This window comes from Mustelus asterias, chromosome 3 (assembly GCF_964213995.1).
Source record: "Mustelus asterias chromosome 3, sMusAst1.hap1.1, whole genome shotgun sequence".
In the NCBI taxonomy this organism is placed as follows: Eukaryota; Metazoa; Chordata; class Chondrichthyes; order Carcharhiniformes; family Triakidae; genus Mustelus; species Mustelus asterias.
Window position 1 is genome coordinate 4,271,696 of NC_135803.1, and position 18,224 is coordinate 4,289,919.

The 18,224-nt window shown below is 41.9% G+C and overlaps 1 protein-coding gene across 1 annotated transcript in view; it reads left to right on the forward strand.

The window, feature by feature from the left end:
• The window catches only part of LOC144485304 (scavenger receptor cysteine-rich type 1 protein M130-like), a 107,685-nt gene that overhangs the window by 11,182 nt on the left and 78,279 nt on the right, over window positions 1-18,224 (forward strand). Inside the window, exons 4-7 of the mRNA XM_078203518.1 lie at window positions 834-1,145; window positions 5,258-5,389; window positions 7,348-7,434; window positions 12,471-12,522. Coding sequence (XP_078059644.1) covers window positions 834-1,145; window positions 5,258-5,389; window positions 7,348-7,434; window positions 12,471-12,522 — 583 coding nt within the window. The remainder of the gene's footprint in view (window positions 1-833; window positions 1,146-5,257; window positions 5,390-7,347; window positions 7,435-12,470; window positions 12,523-18,224) is intronic.

Below are 18,224 nucleotides of genomic sequence, written 5' to 3' on the forward strand. Positions count from 1 at the left end.
TTCGCAAGGATGATTCGTGAATCAGACCCAGCGAACATAGAGTCAGTTGCGACAAAGTCTGCACGAACGTTGAAATTCGAACCCACAGTCCATCATCTACAAGTTATGAATACTCACCAGTTGCCTGGATGAGTGCAGCTCTAACAACGCGCAAGAATATTGACACAATCAAGGAAAAAAGCTGCCCTCCTCATAAACATCACATTCATAAACATTCACTCCCTTCAGTACCGACGCACAGTGCCACCCGCTATACTAATTTACAAATATTTAACTATTTCTTCACTGTCGCTGGTTCAAAATCCTGGAAATGCTTTCTGAAATGCGTTGTGAGTGTAGCTTCACCAGACGGATTGCAGCACTACAAGAAGTCATGTCATCACCTTCTGAAGGGTAATATATACTTGGTTATCCAACAACGCCCAAACCCCAAGAATAAAATTAAATACGCTCTCTGTGCACAACCGTCAAACTTTCTATTCTGAATGGTCGCGCAACATGTAAAGCGCATTGCTCTTCGATGTAGGTCAGGATTTCAACTGACTGGTAGCAGACAGAATTAGAATAAACTTGTGCTCATTCCCCTAGTCCAACTTTTGTTGAACAACAATAATCATTAGTGCGAAATGTTACCTGTCTCTTTCCGCGTTGGCCACTTCGTTTAGCGATAGTTATCCCAAAAAAGTATCCCTGCTCAGTGAGAATCCAGGGATATTTACGATAAATGTCATAGAACAGTAACTGTGGGTTCGAATTCGGAACAGGGTAATCGCAATAACGTAATTGCTTCCAATTGCAAGTTAAAAAGCGGGTTTTTTCCTCCACATCTTTAGCTGCAGGATTGCGCCTCGCTGCCGGATTCAATAATTGCTCTGGAAGAGTTGAAATATTCTTCAGTGGTACGTGGGGAACGGTTTGCGATGATTCCTGGGATAGGACTGATGCCGCTGTCGTCTGTAGGCAGTTAAACTGTGGCCAGCCAGTGTGGACTGCGGAAGAGACGTTAATCCACCGAGCGAACGGCATAATTTGGATGGACGAGGTTAAATGCAAGGGGAGTGAACTATTCCTGTGGGACTGCCAATTTTCATCATGGGGCGATCATGACTGTGAACATAAAGAAGACGTCAATGTGATATGTTCTGGTACGTAATTGTTAATTTAAGCTTCATGTAGCTACTCTAATTCTTGGTTTCAAATCTCTTCATGGCCTCGGCACATTTCATGTCTGTGTCGTAATGATATCTATTGACTCTATAATTCACCAGTTCCGGCCGTCTGCGCAACACCGATTGTATTTGTTTCACGCTTGGCATGGTGTGGCCATCAGCCGAGGCTCTGAGTTCGGAAATTCAATAGCCAAACCTCTCCGCAGCCTTACACCGCCCCCTCTACTACACCTCTTTAAATTTCCTCTTTAAAATATTTCTCCTTGTCGAAAACCTTTTGTTCACGTAACCTAATATCTATAGTCTAATTCCTTGTCCAACGTTGTTTACAGATGGACGTTTCCGGCGGGAAACAACAACAACAAAGGGTTCTGATTATAATCGCTGGGTCGGCAATAACTTCCAGGGACAACATTAACTTGTTTCTTGGTTCTGGTTTGGGTTCCGTTAATTAGAGGACCAGCTTGTTTGCACAAGTGTACTGCATCTTGTCAAAATCCGGATGTTTCTGTAAAACAATCTGTGTACTTGCTTTGTCGATAAGCCAGTCGACTGGGAGATGAATTTATGCTGGAAGTTTTAACCTTCTGAAAGAATGAGTCTTCTTTGGGGATGTCACCTGATGAAAAAAATCCAGATGTACAACACATGTAAAATATCAAGACTCGTGCGACCCAATCCCTCCCAGTCTCTATCATCGTTGATTAGGTTTTTCACCCGGCCACTAACTTTAATGATTCTTGGACCTCAGTGTACAGAACATTTTCACTCACTCTTGGTTGCTTCTCATGATTCAGCAACTAATGTACTCAGTATTTATATCAATCCTTCATGGTGTATGTGAACCATTCCGCCTTCCACCTCGGCTGCAACTATTTTCTACATTGCTCAGTGATCCTCAGTTTGAGTCATACTAACTCCACTCAGTTCCTTGGCTCATTATAGACTTGGCATTAAAATAAGAGCCGAAGTCAAGAGGTATGCAACGTGAAAGTTACTGATCTGATATCAAAGTAATATTTGGCTGAGTGTGGCATCATAGCCCCATTTAAACTGGAACCAGAAAATCGTCGGTTCGAGTTACACGTAGCACAAAAGGAAGATGCTTCTAATTATCAGACATCAATCGCTACCCTTTCCATGGATACCTCTTCAGGAGTCCTCAGAGATTTTTAAAAATTCATCCATGAGATGTGGGGATCTCTGGCTTGGCCAGCTTTTATTGTCCAGCCCTAATCATAGTCCCTTGCTCGGCCATTTCAGAGGGAAGTTAAGAGTCAACCAAATTGCGGTGGTTCCGCAACTACGTGTAGGTCAGACCAGGTAAGGGTAGTAAATTTCCTTCCGCAAAAGAAAATAAGTGAACCAAAAGGATTGTAACAAAATCCACAATTATTTTATTTCCAGATTTTTAGTGAATTCGAACCGGGTCCCCAGAACATTACAAAAGCAGAAAATGTAGGAAACTATCATCAGGTCTGACGGCATCTGTGGAAAGAATACAGAACTGATGTATTCGAAAGTAGGTTCTGTTCTCTCTCTACAAATGTTCTCTCTCTACAAACATTGGCAGACTTGGTGAGATTTCCCAGCATTTTTTGCTTTTGTTTAAGATTTCAGCATCCTCAGAGCATTATTGTAGATCTCTAATCCAGTGACAATATTGCTACGCCGCAGCCTCCCCATTAATCAATTAGCCCCTTCGGTCACAGCGACGTCAACGAGAAAGTCTCTGAAGCCTGTACAATGGTTAGCACATCGTCAAAGCAGTCCCTGTTACCTGCGAAATATTCAGGGTTGAGCTGATAGGAAGCAAATACCATTTGCACCATACGCCACCAGTCAATTACCGTCAACTAGAAGAGTAAATCTAACCATCTCCCCTATACATTCGACGTTATTGTTATTGCCGACTCCCCAACCAGCCGCATTTTCGGAGAAAATGTTGCCATCAAACTGAATGGGACCACCCATGTAAGTAAGATGATTACAAGAGCTGTTCAGAGACCTGGAGTCTTTCTTTTCATTCATATACGTGATATGGGCGTCGCTCGCGAGGCAACCATTCATTTCCATATCCTTATTGCCCTTGGGAAGGTGGTGGTCAGATGCCGTTTTGGGTTGATGCAGTTCAACAGTGGTGTTACTGATGGAGTCCCTTGATTTTGACCCAGCGGCTGTGATGGAAGAGCGATGTATTTCTAAGTCAGGATGGTGAGAGACTGGGAGGGGTGTAGGTGCAGGTCCTGACTTTCTGGGGCTCATGCTGCGTTTGCCCTTCTCAGTAATAGCTGTTGTAAGGTTCCAGGTGCTGCACAAAGAGTCTTGGTGAGTATTTTTTTAAATCTTGTAGATTTCCATTCTATTACCATTGTTTGACTTTGGTGAAGGCAATGAATGTTTTGGAACAATTTCCAGTACGCACCTGCTCCTCTTAGATTGTGCCGAGGTTCTTGAGCATTGTTGGAGCTGCAGTCATCCAGTATGCCCTATGGTTGGTGGACAGGGCTCGGGGAGTCAGCTGGTGAGTTGATCAATTCCAGTAGGATTTCTGACCGTTAGCAACCTCTTGTAGCTATATAATTGATATGGCCAGTCAAGTTCAGTTTCTGGTCAAGTATAATTCTCAGGATGCTAATGGGGTCTGATTCAGCGATGGAAATGCGATTGAATGTCAAAATGTAATTGCCAGATTTTTGTCTCTATGGAGATGATTACTTCCTGTTTCGCATATCGGCTCTAGCCTGGACATTGTCCAGGTCTTGCTGCATTTGTATTTCAAGTACTACGGTATATGTGGAATCGCAAATGGCGCTGATAAATATGCAATCGTCAATGAAAATTCACATTTCTGACCATATGAAGGAAGCATTCACAATACCCTTCGCCGAAAAGTGCCGAGTGGACGATCCATCTCAGCCTGATGAAGCTGCTGGAGATGGTTGGGGCTTGGTCACTGCCCTGAGGAACCCCTGCAGTGATGTCCTGGAACTGAGATGATTGACCATCAGAACTATAACCATTCTCCTTTGAACCATCAATGACTCCAACCAGGATTTTCACTTCGATTCCCGTTGAATCCAGTTTTGCTAGGACTCCCTGATGCCGCATTCGATCATACGCTGTCTTCAGGTCAAGGGCAGTCACTTTTACCTCCCATCTGGGGTTCAATTATATCCACATTTGAAAAAAAGGCTGCACTGATGTCAGGAAGTGAGTTACTCTGGCTAGGCACAAACTGAACGTCAGTCAGCAGGTCATTGCTGATCAGGTGCCACTTAGTAGGGCTGTTGACGGCTTCCTCCAACACTTTCGTGATGATCGAGAGTCGACTGACCGGCTTGGATTTGTCCTGAATGTTGTGTATAGGACAGAGCTAGCAACGTTCTGCATTGCTGGGTAGGTGCTAGTCTTGTGGAGCAGCTTGAATATTGCCATGGCAGGTTCTGAAACAAAGGTCTTCAGTGTTATACCTAGAGTTGTTTCGGGTAACATATTTCTTGCAGTATCCTACGCCTGCAGCCATTTCTTGGCTAACTCGAATTTGCTGAAGAGTGGCGTCTGTCAGGCTGAGATGGATCGTCCACTCGGCACTTTCCGGCGAAGGGTATTGTGAATGCTTCAGGGCTTTCTTTTGTACGGATGTGCTGGGCTCATCCAGAACGTGGCTAAGAATGGATCCTGCTCTTCCACCGAGTTGTTTCATTGACCAGCATCATTCAGGACCGGGTGTGACAGGATGATAGAACTTAGATCTGAAGCATTGGTTATGGAGTCGTTTAGCGACTTTTCAATTAGGTCGTCTCTCATTTCTATACAGTCAGCACAACTAAGGATTAATTCCATTTTGTGGTCGCGTAACCTACAAAGGTCGAGACTTTCAGATCCAAGACTGAACTCTTAACTGAGATATTTTAGTTCCCGCTTAAATGAATAACAATGACGAAAGTTACAGAGCACCTGTGAGAATGTGTTTCTTTACGTTTAACGGATAAACAGTTCTGTTTAATGATATGATTTCATCAGCGAGTGAATGAAATGCGAGGGAATATTTTCTGAGTGTCAATAATACATGTTTTTCCTCACAGGCCATCAGCAGAAGGCAGAGCCTTTCAACAAGCAGAGACTCTCCCTTTTCATCATTCCTTGCATGTTTGCTTTTCTTTTCATTGTCGTGTCAATTGCTTCGGTCGCACAATTGCAGAGAAACTTCCAGCAAGGTTGGTTATTGTTGTATTAGTATTCTACATCTTAAGTGGCGATGTCCTATAACTGCCAATGTTAAAGTTGTGCACATATTACAGTTCATTTATATTTTCGATGACCGATATTAGGAAGGAAGTGATCGCATTGGAGGCAACATTGGGTCGGGTTGAATTGCTTTCTGATTTAAATAAAGGTCTAAAAGGATTAAGTTGACGCATATTTGAAAGTGACGGATACAGCTGGAGTGAATTGCAGGGAATCACTCTCGCTTAGCAGATAATTTAATAGCCATGGGCATAACCGTGAAATAATTGGGCGAAGGATTAGTGAAAATTTGAGGAGAATTCATTTCATGCAAAGGGTAGTGCTGGGGTGTGGGGCTGTTCTGAATGGTGGCAGAAGCATTTGGAAAAAAACATAAGTTTTGACGTGCCGTAACGAGCAAGCAACAGTCCAAGAGCTAGAAAGTGGGATTAGGTTATCGGGCGACATGGAAGTGAGGGGCGGAATGGCCTGCACAATTTGATTAATGTGTTATGTTTGCATGATTTCTTAATTTTGACAAAAGTATTTAAGGTTTTAGGAATGGCCTGAGAATATGCAGAAAACCCAATGTAACCAGATATATATATAAATGAAATAAGTAATATTGCACCGATGAACTTGATGGGACAATCTGTCAAATCAGACGATCTGTGAGTTTGCGAAAGTGAAGGATAAGGCATCGAGAGCCAGCCTTTATACCCTGGTAATATGAAAGGGACGATTCAGTTCCTCTTTGCGCCAGAAAATAAAATATACGTTCTGGTGCTTTGCAGGGAACAGCGAAGATCCTCATTGCTATGTCCCCTCTCAAGCATTTTGCTTTGGAATTTCCAGAGCGTTTGTAAGTGAGGAAAACTTTAGCACCATCTGAAAGAGAACGTACTTGAATTTGTTCCAGAAAGCCTGAGCTGCCTTAACTTTCCGGAAGTGGGACCATGGAGCGCCCTGACACAAATGCACTTCATTGTCAAGACTATTCCTTACTGATAAGGAATTGGAAATGGCGTACGCTCCAGGGTCCTCCTGCACGAGGACGGGATGCAAGGATGGTCTAGGTGTGCATAGGCCAAAAGGTCATACAGAGCATAGTTAGTCACTCCAAAAAGAAAAGACAGACCCTCGTGTTCCAAAGTGAGGAGAGTACTGGCAGGAATCGTTGGTTCTCTTCGCCTGTTTAATCATCGTTCTTGTTGCAAGAGCGTGCCAGGAGTTGATCATTCGCCACAAATGAGCTCCGAACGTGCTATTCCTCTTATCCAGGAAGATTTTGCATTGAGGTACTTCGGCACAGTCGTTAGCACTGCGCCTGCCAGCGCCAGGGACCCGGTTACGGCCTTGGCTGTCTGTCTGCAGAATTTACACATTCTCCCCGTGTCAGCGTCGGTTTGCTCTGGTGTCCCCCACAGTCCAAAGATGTGCATGTTAGCTGGACTGGCCATATTAAATCGCCCTTTGTGTCTAAAGATGTACAGGCTGGGTGGAATTGCGGTGGACAGGGCCCAAGAAGTGGGCATGGGTAGAGAGCTCTTTCGCAGGTCGATGGGGTGAATAGCCTTGTTTTTCACTGTAGGATTTTATGAGAGTCCATGAGATTGTAGCGCTCTTCAGGGATGGAGCCCAGGGTGAAAATTAAGAGGAGTCATGAGAATTACAATATTTTTTGCAAAGCAATAGGACGACATGGATGTTTTCCCATAACATTTAAGAAACAGTTAGATGAGCACTTGAAATTCCATAGCATACAAGGCAACGTCTTTGAACATGGGGTTAAAATAGACCGGTGCTGGACGGAATGCACAGAAACAAAAGACCATTTTTCTATGTAATGAAACTCTACGGCTCAATGAACGATAAAAATGAGAATTAGGCATCAATATATAAATCTTGACGGTTGCTCATTAATAATCTCTGGTTCTTAATGCTACAGATCATAAGAATAGGCACCATTCTATCACTGGATTTCTTGGCCCTGTTTATGAAGAGATTGACATTGAAGAACTTGGCCCACGTCCAGGTAAATATCCTCAATTTTCATGTACGGAACATTTTTACTTTAAATAACATTTTGCAGTTTCAGATTAAAATATGTTTCATAGATTTCCACTCTAACTGGTCGCTGAGCAACTTGGAATATTACACTGGGAGCGATTCACATGAGCGTGAAGATATAAATACGCAAGGTAGAACAATATGAGACCGAGAACAATATGAGCGCTTTTACTTCCCTTTATCGCACGCAGAGAGCGATACAATGAAAGGACACTCGCAATCAGGCAAATATATTTTGTAAACACACAAAAATCTAACAATGAGCTGGTTTTACTGCGTACTCATTTTATTAACGCGAACTCCGTGCAGAATATATATGTCAATTTTCGCTGGTAACGTCCAATTGAAGCATTTTGATTGCATCCTTCCAGGGTTCTTGCACTCTTTAGCTGTGACCCTAAGTGGTTTCAGAACAGTTATTGCCCTAGTACCTGCATGCATTATGACGGGATGCCTATAAACCTAATGTTCGAGATAATTAGATATTATTGGATTTGGTAATTCTTAATTAGTTGTTAGCTAGGAAACAAATGGAGAACGGCTTCAAACCAAAATCATCCGTGCATCATACACATTGAATCTGTTACCATTGCTTCTTACAGAAAGTGTACGAAATTGTTGATACATCCTCAGCAGTAAGAAATACAATACATTTTGCATAACCATAGAACAGCGCTCGCACTCTGTATTGTCCTGTAAAATGAGAACATAAGAACATAAGAAATAGGAGCAGGAGTAGGCCATCTAGCCCCTCGAGCCTGCCCCGCCATTCAATAAGATCATGGCTGATCTGACGTGGATCAGTACCACTTACCCGCCTGATCCCCATAACCCTTAATTCCCTTACCGATCAGGAATCCATCCATCCGCGCTTTAAACATATTCAGCGAGGTAGCCTCCACCACCTCAGTGGGCAGAGAATTCCAGAGATTCACCACCCTCTGGGAGAAGAAGTTCCTCCTCACCTCTGTCTTAAACCGACCCCCCTTTATTTTGAGGCTGTGTCCTCTAGTTTTAACTTCCTTACTAAGTGGAAAGAATCTCTCCGCCTCCACCCTATCCAGCCCCCGCATTATCTTATAAGTCTCCATAAGATCCCCCCTCATCCTTCTAAACTCCAACGAGTACAAACGCAATCTCCTCAGCCTCTCCTCATAATCCAAACCCCTGATCTCCGGTATCAACCTGGTGAACCTTCTCTGCACTCCCTCCAATGCCAATATATCCTTCCTCATATAAGGGGACCAATACTGCACACAGTATTCCAGCTGCGGCCTCACCAATGCCCTGTACAGGTGCATCAAGACATCCCTGCTTTTATATTCTATCCCCCTCGCAATATAGGCCAACATCCCATTTGCCTTCTTGATCACCTGTTGTACCTGCAGACTGGGCTTTTGCGTCTCATGCACAAGGACCCCCAGGTCCCTTTGCACGGTAGCATGTTTTAATTTGTTTCCATTGAGATAGTAATCCCATTTGTTATTATTTCCTCCAAAGTGTATAACCTCGCATTTATCAACGTTATACTCCATTTCCCATTGTTTCGTTATTAAGTGCCTGTATTCTAATGTTGTTAATGCATTTTAGTGGGATGAACAATAAATAGGAATTAAGTCCCTCAGGCAAAATAGAGTCATGCTCACAACTTCCTAGAGTTTTACATCACAAAAAGGGGCCTTTCGGCGCATAGCATCAGTGATGGTGTACGGACTTCTATCTACTCTAATTCCATTTTCCAGCACTTCTCCCGTTGTCTTGTCTGATCTGTCGTTTCAGGCGCTCATCTAAAACCTTTTTGAACATTGTGAGTGTTCACACCTCGACTAACCTATCAGGCAGTGAGCTCTCGATTCCCACACACTTTTGGTGAAGAAGTTTTACCTTTAACCCCCTTGATATTTGCTAGCCTTGAATTTAAATCTATGTCCCTCGTTATCGACTTCTGTACTAAGGGGAGCGATTCTTCCTATCTACCCTATCGATGTCTCTCATACATTTCTACTGCTCGAACAGATCCACCATCAGTTTTCTCTGCTCTGATGAAAGCAATTCCAGTATACCCAACCTTTATAGCCGAAGCTACCAGCTGAGGCAAAATACTGGTGAACGATCTCTGCACCGTTTTATAGTGCAATTACATTCTTCCGAAGTCAGTCGCCCAAAACTACGCAAAATATTCTTTTTGTGGCTTAACTAGTGTTTGCTGCTTTATTACAACCGTCCTGCTGCTATATTTTTTGCCTTGGTTAATAAAGGCAATTACGCATATGTTAGCGCGTTATACACATGTCCTGCTGCCTTCACGGATCATTGGAAATGCAGCCCAAGATTCCTCTTGTGTGTTGTGCTTCATATCGCCCTACCGTTCATTTTGTATCACTTTGCCTCGTTCGTCCTCCCAGAATTCATAACTCACACTTTTCAGCGTTAAAGTGCAGTTGCCACTGTCCCCTCCATTAGGTCAGCCCGTCCACCACAACTTGTAATCAAAGGGTTTCCTCCTCAATATTTACCACACCACCAATTTTCGTGTCATCGTCAAACGTACTGATCATACCCCGCCCTCTCCCACCCCGCCATATTCAGTTCTAGATCAATCATGTACACCAGAACGAGTAACTGACTCATCACCGAGGCCTGTGGTATACCACTTGCCAGTGGCTTCCAGTCACAAAATCAACTTTCGCCCATCATCCCCTGTGTCCTGTCTCTAAACCAATTTTGGATCCAATTTTCCAATTTGCACTGGACCCCATGGGCTTTTATCTTCTTGACCAGACTCCCATGCGGGATCTTGCCAAATGCCTTATTGAAGCCCATTCTAACCATATCAGCTGCAGTGCTCTCATTTACACATCAAGCCACTTCCTCGAAACATTCAATCAAATTTCTTAAATATGATCTCTCCCTGCCAAACCCATTCTGACTGTGTTTGATTAGTCGGAGATTAATTCTGTCCTGCAGATTTTTTCCCCAATATTTTCCGTCGAAGTGATGTTCGATTCACTGGCCTGTCATTAATTATTTTCTTTTTGTTTATTTCCTTCTTTAATAATGGTACCACACTGTCTGTCCTCCAATTCAGTAAGGAGTCTGACAACACCAGGTTAAAGTCCAACCAATTCAGTTGCAGCGTCCTTCTCCATAGCGAAGACACATGCAACATGTTAATTTACTTCCTCACCTACTTATTTTGACGCCACAAACAGGTTGCCAATTTGGTCAATCATGGGCCCTACTCTTTGCCTGCTTACCTTCTTGCCCTTAATGTACTTATAAAGCACCTCCCGATTTACCTTTATTTTGCTCTCCAGCTTTTATTCAGAGCCTCTTCGCTTTTACTTTTAAAAAAAATTACGTTCCATCCCCTGCACTTTCCAAACCCGTGTTGCCCATTCATTGCTTTGAGTCCCCTGGATGTGGCATTAAGCTATTTTTTCCTTGTCCATTGCTGTATATCTCTTTAAAGAGACTTATCTGGACTTTTCTGCCTACGTTTTACCTTTCCGCGAACATGTTAGCATTGCATTATCTGCATCTCCTTTTCCAATGACTATGATGTGGATCTTTCCACAAGGAACTGTTCCCAGTCCACTTTCGCGTAACCCTGTCTCGTCCTATTAAAATCGGCCATCCCCAATTCAGATGAGCTTTTTCGGTACACTTTTGTCCTTTTCCAAGCGAAAAAATCCAGAAAAGCATCTTTAAAGCGATATATATAAATGGACAAGGAAAAATAGCTTAATGCCAGATCCAGGGCAATCAAAGCAATGAATGCACTACACGCGTTTGGAAAGTGCAGGGGAGGGCGCGGTACTTTAAAAAGTAAAAGCGAAGACAGGCATGAATAAAAACTGGAGGGCAAAATAAAGGTAAATCGGGAGGTACTTTATAAGTACATTAAGGGCAAGAGGGTAATCAGGCAAAGAGTAGGGCCCACAATTGGCCAAATTGGCAACCTGTTTGTGGCGCCAACGTAAGTAGGTGAGGTATTAAATCCATTTGAACATTTACGAGTTATGGTCACTGTCACCGAAATGTGTCGATGGTAGTCATGATGTCGAGATGCCGGCGTTGGACTGGGGTGAACACAGTGAGAGTTTTAACAACACCAGGTTAAAGTCCAACAGGTTTATTTGGTAGCAAATCCCATTAGCTTTCGGAGCGCTGCTCCTTCGTCAGATGGAGTGGAAATTACTGTGTTCACCCCAATACACCCCAGTCCAACGCCGGCATCTCCACATAATGGCTACCATCGACACCGCAAACTGCCGGCTCCAAGTGGAGAGGATCTCCAAGAAGATCACGCATAGCGACACAGACATCAAGTTTCTACAAACATGTAAGAAAGCAGACAAGATACCGAAAGGACTACGGATCACGAACCCACTCAGGTCAACCTATAACACAGCTGTATCTTTAAGATCTGGTTGGCTGTAGGGATTCGCATTCTAATCAGTATTCTGTAACTTGATTTTGTGTCTCTGTGCCCTGTTTGAGAGCACATTTCCACTCCATCTGATGAAGGAGTAGCGCTCCGAAAGCTAATGGTATTTGCTACCAAATAAACCTGTTGGACTTTAACCTGGTGTTGTTAAAACTCTTACCGAAATGTGTCACCAGTGACAAATCGGCCACTTGCTCGACTTCATTCCTTAAAATCTGGTCAAGTACCGCCCCATTTCTACTTGAAATTTCTACGTGCTGCATCAAAAAGCTCTGCTGAATGCACTTCAAAAGTCCCCCGCCGGTCCTCACCAAGCCTTTCATACTTTGTCTATCCCAATTAATATTGCGAAATTGAAATCCCCAAATAAGTTTAGTTCTTTGACTACGCGTAACAGTTGAATTGATTTCAAAAATTATAACGTGGATTTTTAGTGTATCAGTTGGTCATGTGACAGATTGAAAAAGAGATTCAATGAAAAAAAACCTTTATTATGTTGATGGCTATCCTGACATTCTTTAAATCAACATGTTTAACTTTTCTCTTGTTAGGTTCATCTACTTCAGATGACGCTGAATTCTCACCACAATATGAAGATGTTCAGTGATATGCAAAGGAGTCGTGAGGACTTCCATTTCTTGATTTACTCGATAGAAGTTTATTTCATTTTTCTCCGCATGTGTTAATTATGCTTTATATTGCCCTGAACTAAGTTGTGATATTGAAAATCAAAAGCTGAATGCAGCAGATGCGGCAATTCAGGCTGGTAAAACTTCTGTGGACAATCTGTTGGAACGAAATTGCAATTAATTTGGTGGGCAGAGTTCCCAAATTGGAACATTCCCTATTGTAGGTCAGTTAATTAATATCCATAATAGATTAGTTTGGATTAGATTTTATTTTGGTTTAACTTGCATGTTACAATTTGCTTGGCCAGTCAATTCACTTTGGAGATGTTTATGTTTAGTTATGCGCACGTGGAGGTGCTCTTATCCTAGCTATTGCACTTCATTGCCTCGATCCAGAGATATTAATTTGCATGAAAGTGATGATCCTGATATTGTTTCACCAACATTGGGACAACATATCCTTTGCTAAAATAAATGCAGAATTTTAAACTCGATTAATGAAGCAATGAATGGTTGTGGTTCTTGGTACTGAGCATAACATTTAAACTGCACGCTGTAGACTACGCTATCTTATACTTGCACATATGCCAACATTTCAAGCCTTATCTTCTCATTAAATAGAATTCTATCAAATGAGGTTTGATTGTTTATATTTAATTCATCAAATATATATATTCCACTGCTTTTGATCGTTTTATTCAATTTCTAACGGAAAATAATTCCTGTATAAGGAAAACCACAATTTGTACCTCAACCGTTCCCATTGCAGTTCATGCAATTGTCACAGAACAATGCTGAATGACAATTGTAATTAAAATTGCAGTTTTTGGAATGACAATCTATTCAGCGTGTATAAAACTATTGGTGAAATTATGGAATTAGTTGGAGGTATGGCAAAGAGTTTGTTGAATAAATAAACCAAAATTATTGACGTGCAATATCAATAAAATTACTTCAATGTACCTGTACTTCAACATCTACATAATAATTTAATCCAAAACTGTTTGTATTGGAGATGAGCAAAGGCACACGCATTATTCTGGTGGTTGTAATAAGGAGTTATGTTTGCACCTGCCTAATTTAGCAACTCAGAACATGTAATATGTTCCTACCTTTCAACCAATTCAGCAATGTTTAGGAGTAAAAACTGTCTTTAAAATGTCCACTTGAATGTTAATATATGCCAGTTATTCCAAACAAATTTGTGGTACTTCCTATTCAAAATTCCAGAGGATTTTTGACTTTGAGAATCTAATTATATAGGTGCGTATTTCGTCGCCCACAGCATTAATCATCAATAATCCCAGGGATATGAACATTAAAATAAAGGAGATAATGTCAAAGATGCCCTGGAAAGCAAGCAACATGGAAAACTTCTAGGCACTATATTGTACCAATGGATAATTTATTCTTTATCTGTTACAGGGTTTAGGATATAAATTATGCCACACAGAACCAGGAGCAGTTAAATTGTCAGGATTCCATTTTAGGCAACATTATAATTTGATATACTGATTATATTGCTGTTAACGTTTAGCTGAGAGAAAAAAGAAACACGAACTTTAAGGATTTTAGACATTAAAACATCTGCAAAATAATACTCTCGTTTGTTGGATTTAATTTATCATTGTCACATGTATAAGCATACAGTGAAAATTATTATTTCTTGTGCGCTATACAGACGCAGCATACCATTCATAGAGAAGGAAACGAGAGAGTGCAAAATGTCGTGTTGCAGTCACAACTAAGGTGTAGAGAAAGTTCAAATTAATACGAGGTTGGTCCGTTAAAAAGTCCGATGGCAGGGAAGAAGATATTCTGGAGTCGGTTGGTACGTGACCTCAGACTTTTCTATCTTTTTCCCGACGGGGGAAGGTGGAAGAGAGTATGTCCGGGGTGCTTAATTGTGCTGGCTGCTTTGCCGAGGCAGCGGGAAGTGTGGACAGCGTCAATGGATGGAAGGTTGTTTTGCGTGATGGTTTGAGCTACATTCCTGTCCTTTTGTGGTTTCTTTCTGTCTTGGGTAGAGCAGGGGCCATGACAAGCTGTGGTATTACCAGAAAAAACCTTTTCCATGATGCATCTGTAAAGGTTGATGAGAGTTGTAGCTGACATGCCAAATTTCCCTAATTTTCTGAGAAAATAGAGGTGTTGATGGGCTTTCTTAACTATAGTGTCGGTATGGGGGACCAGGACAGGCTGTTGGTGATTCGGACACCTAAACACTTGAAGCTTTCGACCATTTCAACTTCGTCCCCGTTGATGTAGACAGGGGCATGTTCTCCACTACGCTTCCTGAAGTCGATGACAATCTCCTTCGTTTTGTTGACATTGATGGAGACATTATTGTCAGCACATCAATTCACCAGAACAGGTGCGACGACATTAATTTCATTTGTTAGTAGCAGAAAGATCTAGAGCGCTACATCAGGCTAATAAAACATAGAGTCTTGGGTTTAAGAATGCTATATCAATACTGATTTAAGAGCGAATGCTCTTAAACTGCTGAGGGCTAACAGGAGTCTGTCGTTATAAAAGACAGCTCGAAATGAATATTTCTCATTTAAACATGTATTTTGAATTTATGAAATGGATGCAATTTGCTTCTAGAATACATTTTGTAAAACTTCGGCCAATGGCAAGATACAGAGGACTTGACGGGATGAGGCAGTCGACAACCTGCATTCCGGAGGGCAATGGTTTTACTGAATGCGGCCATTTTATCAGCACTTGTCGGGAACAAAATGGCTACCAATTCCAGTTTGATGAATAGAACAATCGAACTCATATGTGATAACACACGAGCAAGACTGACATAAGGATATTCACAGTGTGAGGACTAGTGCCACGTGGGTTAGAGTCTGTGGGAATCATTGTCCCATTTTACTATCCGTAACATCCGAAATTAATGAGAAATACGATCCTATGAGGTCAGGATATATTGATTTAGATGTAGTTGGCGACAGGGATGATTATTAACTGACTTGTATTAATGTTCCCTGGATTATGCCCACCGGAAAGATGGGAAGTGTGATTTTGAAATGCATAATTGCCCTTGTGCAGGCATTGTATTTCAGCGTGACATGGGGCTGCATGTATTGTCTGCCTTGTGTGCTGGGGGACTTCATATCATTCTCCCATTCGATTCATTGGTCAATACAGCCCTGTCTTAAAATCAGTACACTGAGTTTCATGAGTCACTGTATTTAGTATAAGTTTAGCAATGCATAGTCTCAAAATAAAACTTCCCTCCAGCCAATGTCTATTTCAATGTTAAATTACACCAGTTATTCCAAACAAATTTGTCGTACGTCTTATTCAAAATTCCAGCGGATTTTTGATTTTGAGAAACTAATTATGTGGTTGCATATTTCCTTGCCCACAGCACTAATAGTCAATAATCCTCCGCCAGGGGTAGAAACACGGGAATGAATTAAAAAATCGAAGATGTCCTGGAAAGCAAATAAAATGGTAAACTTAGAGACGTTATATTGGATCAATGGATAATTTATTCTTTATCTATTACAGGATTTTTGATATAAATTAAATAATTCAATTTGCATTTGAAGCAAAAAGTCCTTCCAAAATTGCATTATGCCGTGCAGATCAAGGAGCGGATACATTGTCAGGATTCTAGTTCAGGCAATATTATTGTTTGATGTACTGATAATATTGCTGTTAATGGTTACCCGAGAAAAAAACATAAACACGAACTTTAAGGGTTTAAGGCGTGAAAATAAATCTGCAAAATAAAACTCTAATTTATTGACAGCAGATAGCTATCACAAGCTTTAGTTTCAACCATGCTAACGAGCAATATGTTTGGCTTTATCTAAAATGTCTCATGGTCGCTTTTGATTTTCCATTGCGAACACATTTATTATTTTGTTTAATTTGTACGACATTGTGATTTCAGATTGTCTCACTATTGCTCCCTTCTAAAAGCTGGTAGTCAAGTTTGGCACAGCAGCATCCCACAAATAGCAATGAGGCAGATCAGTCCACAATCTGATTTGCTGGACCAGTTGATGGATAGTACAACGAGTGAGCCTGCAAGATACAAGGGGAGATTTTACTCTTATTAATAATCCAGGTGTGACTATTGGTAAATGTGTTATGAAATAGTCCACACAACTGACCGCGGGAGACATACTACATAGTGCACTGAAGTGAGATCAGTTCGTAGGCTACAGTGACGGATGATGTCTTCAATATCCGAGCTGATGATCGACGGACAAGAATAAAAACTCTGAGGCAAACTACTTGCTAAAACAGAGCTACATTTTACTTCAGTGCCTCGAGCCGGCCATCACAATCCCGTGGTCTGCACATGACCTTCCATGGTGGAATCCAGAATTCTCTTAGAACCATAGAATCATAGAAAATTACAGCTCAGAAACAGGCCTTTTGGCCCTTCTTGTCTGTGCCGAACCATTTTTTGCCGAGTCCCACTGACCTGCACTTGGACCATATCCCTCCACACCCCTCTCATCCATGAACCCGTCCAAGATTTTCTTAAATGTTTACCATTTTATCTGGCAGCTCATTCCACACTCCCACCACTCTCTGCGTGAAGACGCCCCCCCTAATATTCCCTTTAAACTTTTCTCCTTTCAACCTTAACCCATGCCCTCTGGTTTTTTTCTCCCCTAGCCTCAGCGGAAAAAGCCCGCTTGCATTCACTCTATCTATACCCATCAAAATCTTATACACCTCTATCAAATCTCCCCTCAATCTTCTACGCTCCAGGGAATAAAGTCCCAACCTATTCAATCTCTCTCTGTAACTCAGCTTCTCAAGTCCCGGCAACATCCTTGTGAACCTTCTCTGCACTCTTTCAACCTTATTTACATCCTTCCTGTAACGAGGTGACCAAAACTGTACACAATACTCCAAATTCGGCCTCACCAATGCCTTATATAACCTTACCATAACACTCCAACTTTTATACTCGATACTCCGATTTATAAAGGCCAATGTACCAAAGGCACTCTTTACGACCCTATCCACCTGTGACGTCACTTTTAGGGAATTCTGTACCTGTATTCCCAGATCCCTCTGTTCAGATACACTCTTCAGAGTCCTACCATTTACCCTGTGCGTTCTACTTTGGTTTGTCCTTCCAATGTGCAATATCTCACACTTGTCTGCGTTAAATTCCATTTGCCATTTTCCAGCCCATTTTTCTAGTTGGTCCAAATCCCACTGCAAGCTTTGAAAACCTTCCTCACTGTCCGCTATACCTCCAATCTTTGTATCATCAGCAAACTTGCTGATCCAATTTACCACATTACAATGCAGATCATTGATATTGATGACAAACAACAATGGACCCAAAACCGATCCCTGCGGCACACCACTAGTCACAGGCCTCCACTCAGAGAAGCAATCCTCCACAACCACTCTCTGGCTTCTTCCATTGAGCCAGTGTCTAATCCAATTTACTACCTCCCCATGTATACCTAGCGACTGAACCTTCCTAACTAACCTCCCATGAGGGACCTTGTCAAAGGCCTTGCTGAAATCCAGGTAGACAACATCCACCGCCTTCCCTTGATCCACTTTCCTGGTAACCTCCTCGAAAAGCTCTAATAGATTGGTCAAACATGACCTACCACGCACAACGCCATGTTGACTCTCCCTAATAAGTCCCTGTCTATCCAAATATTTGTAGAT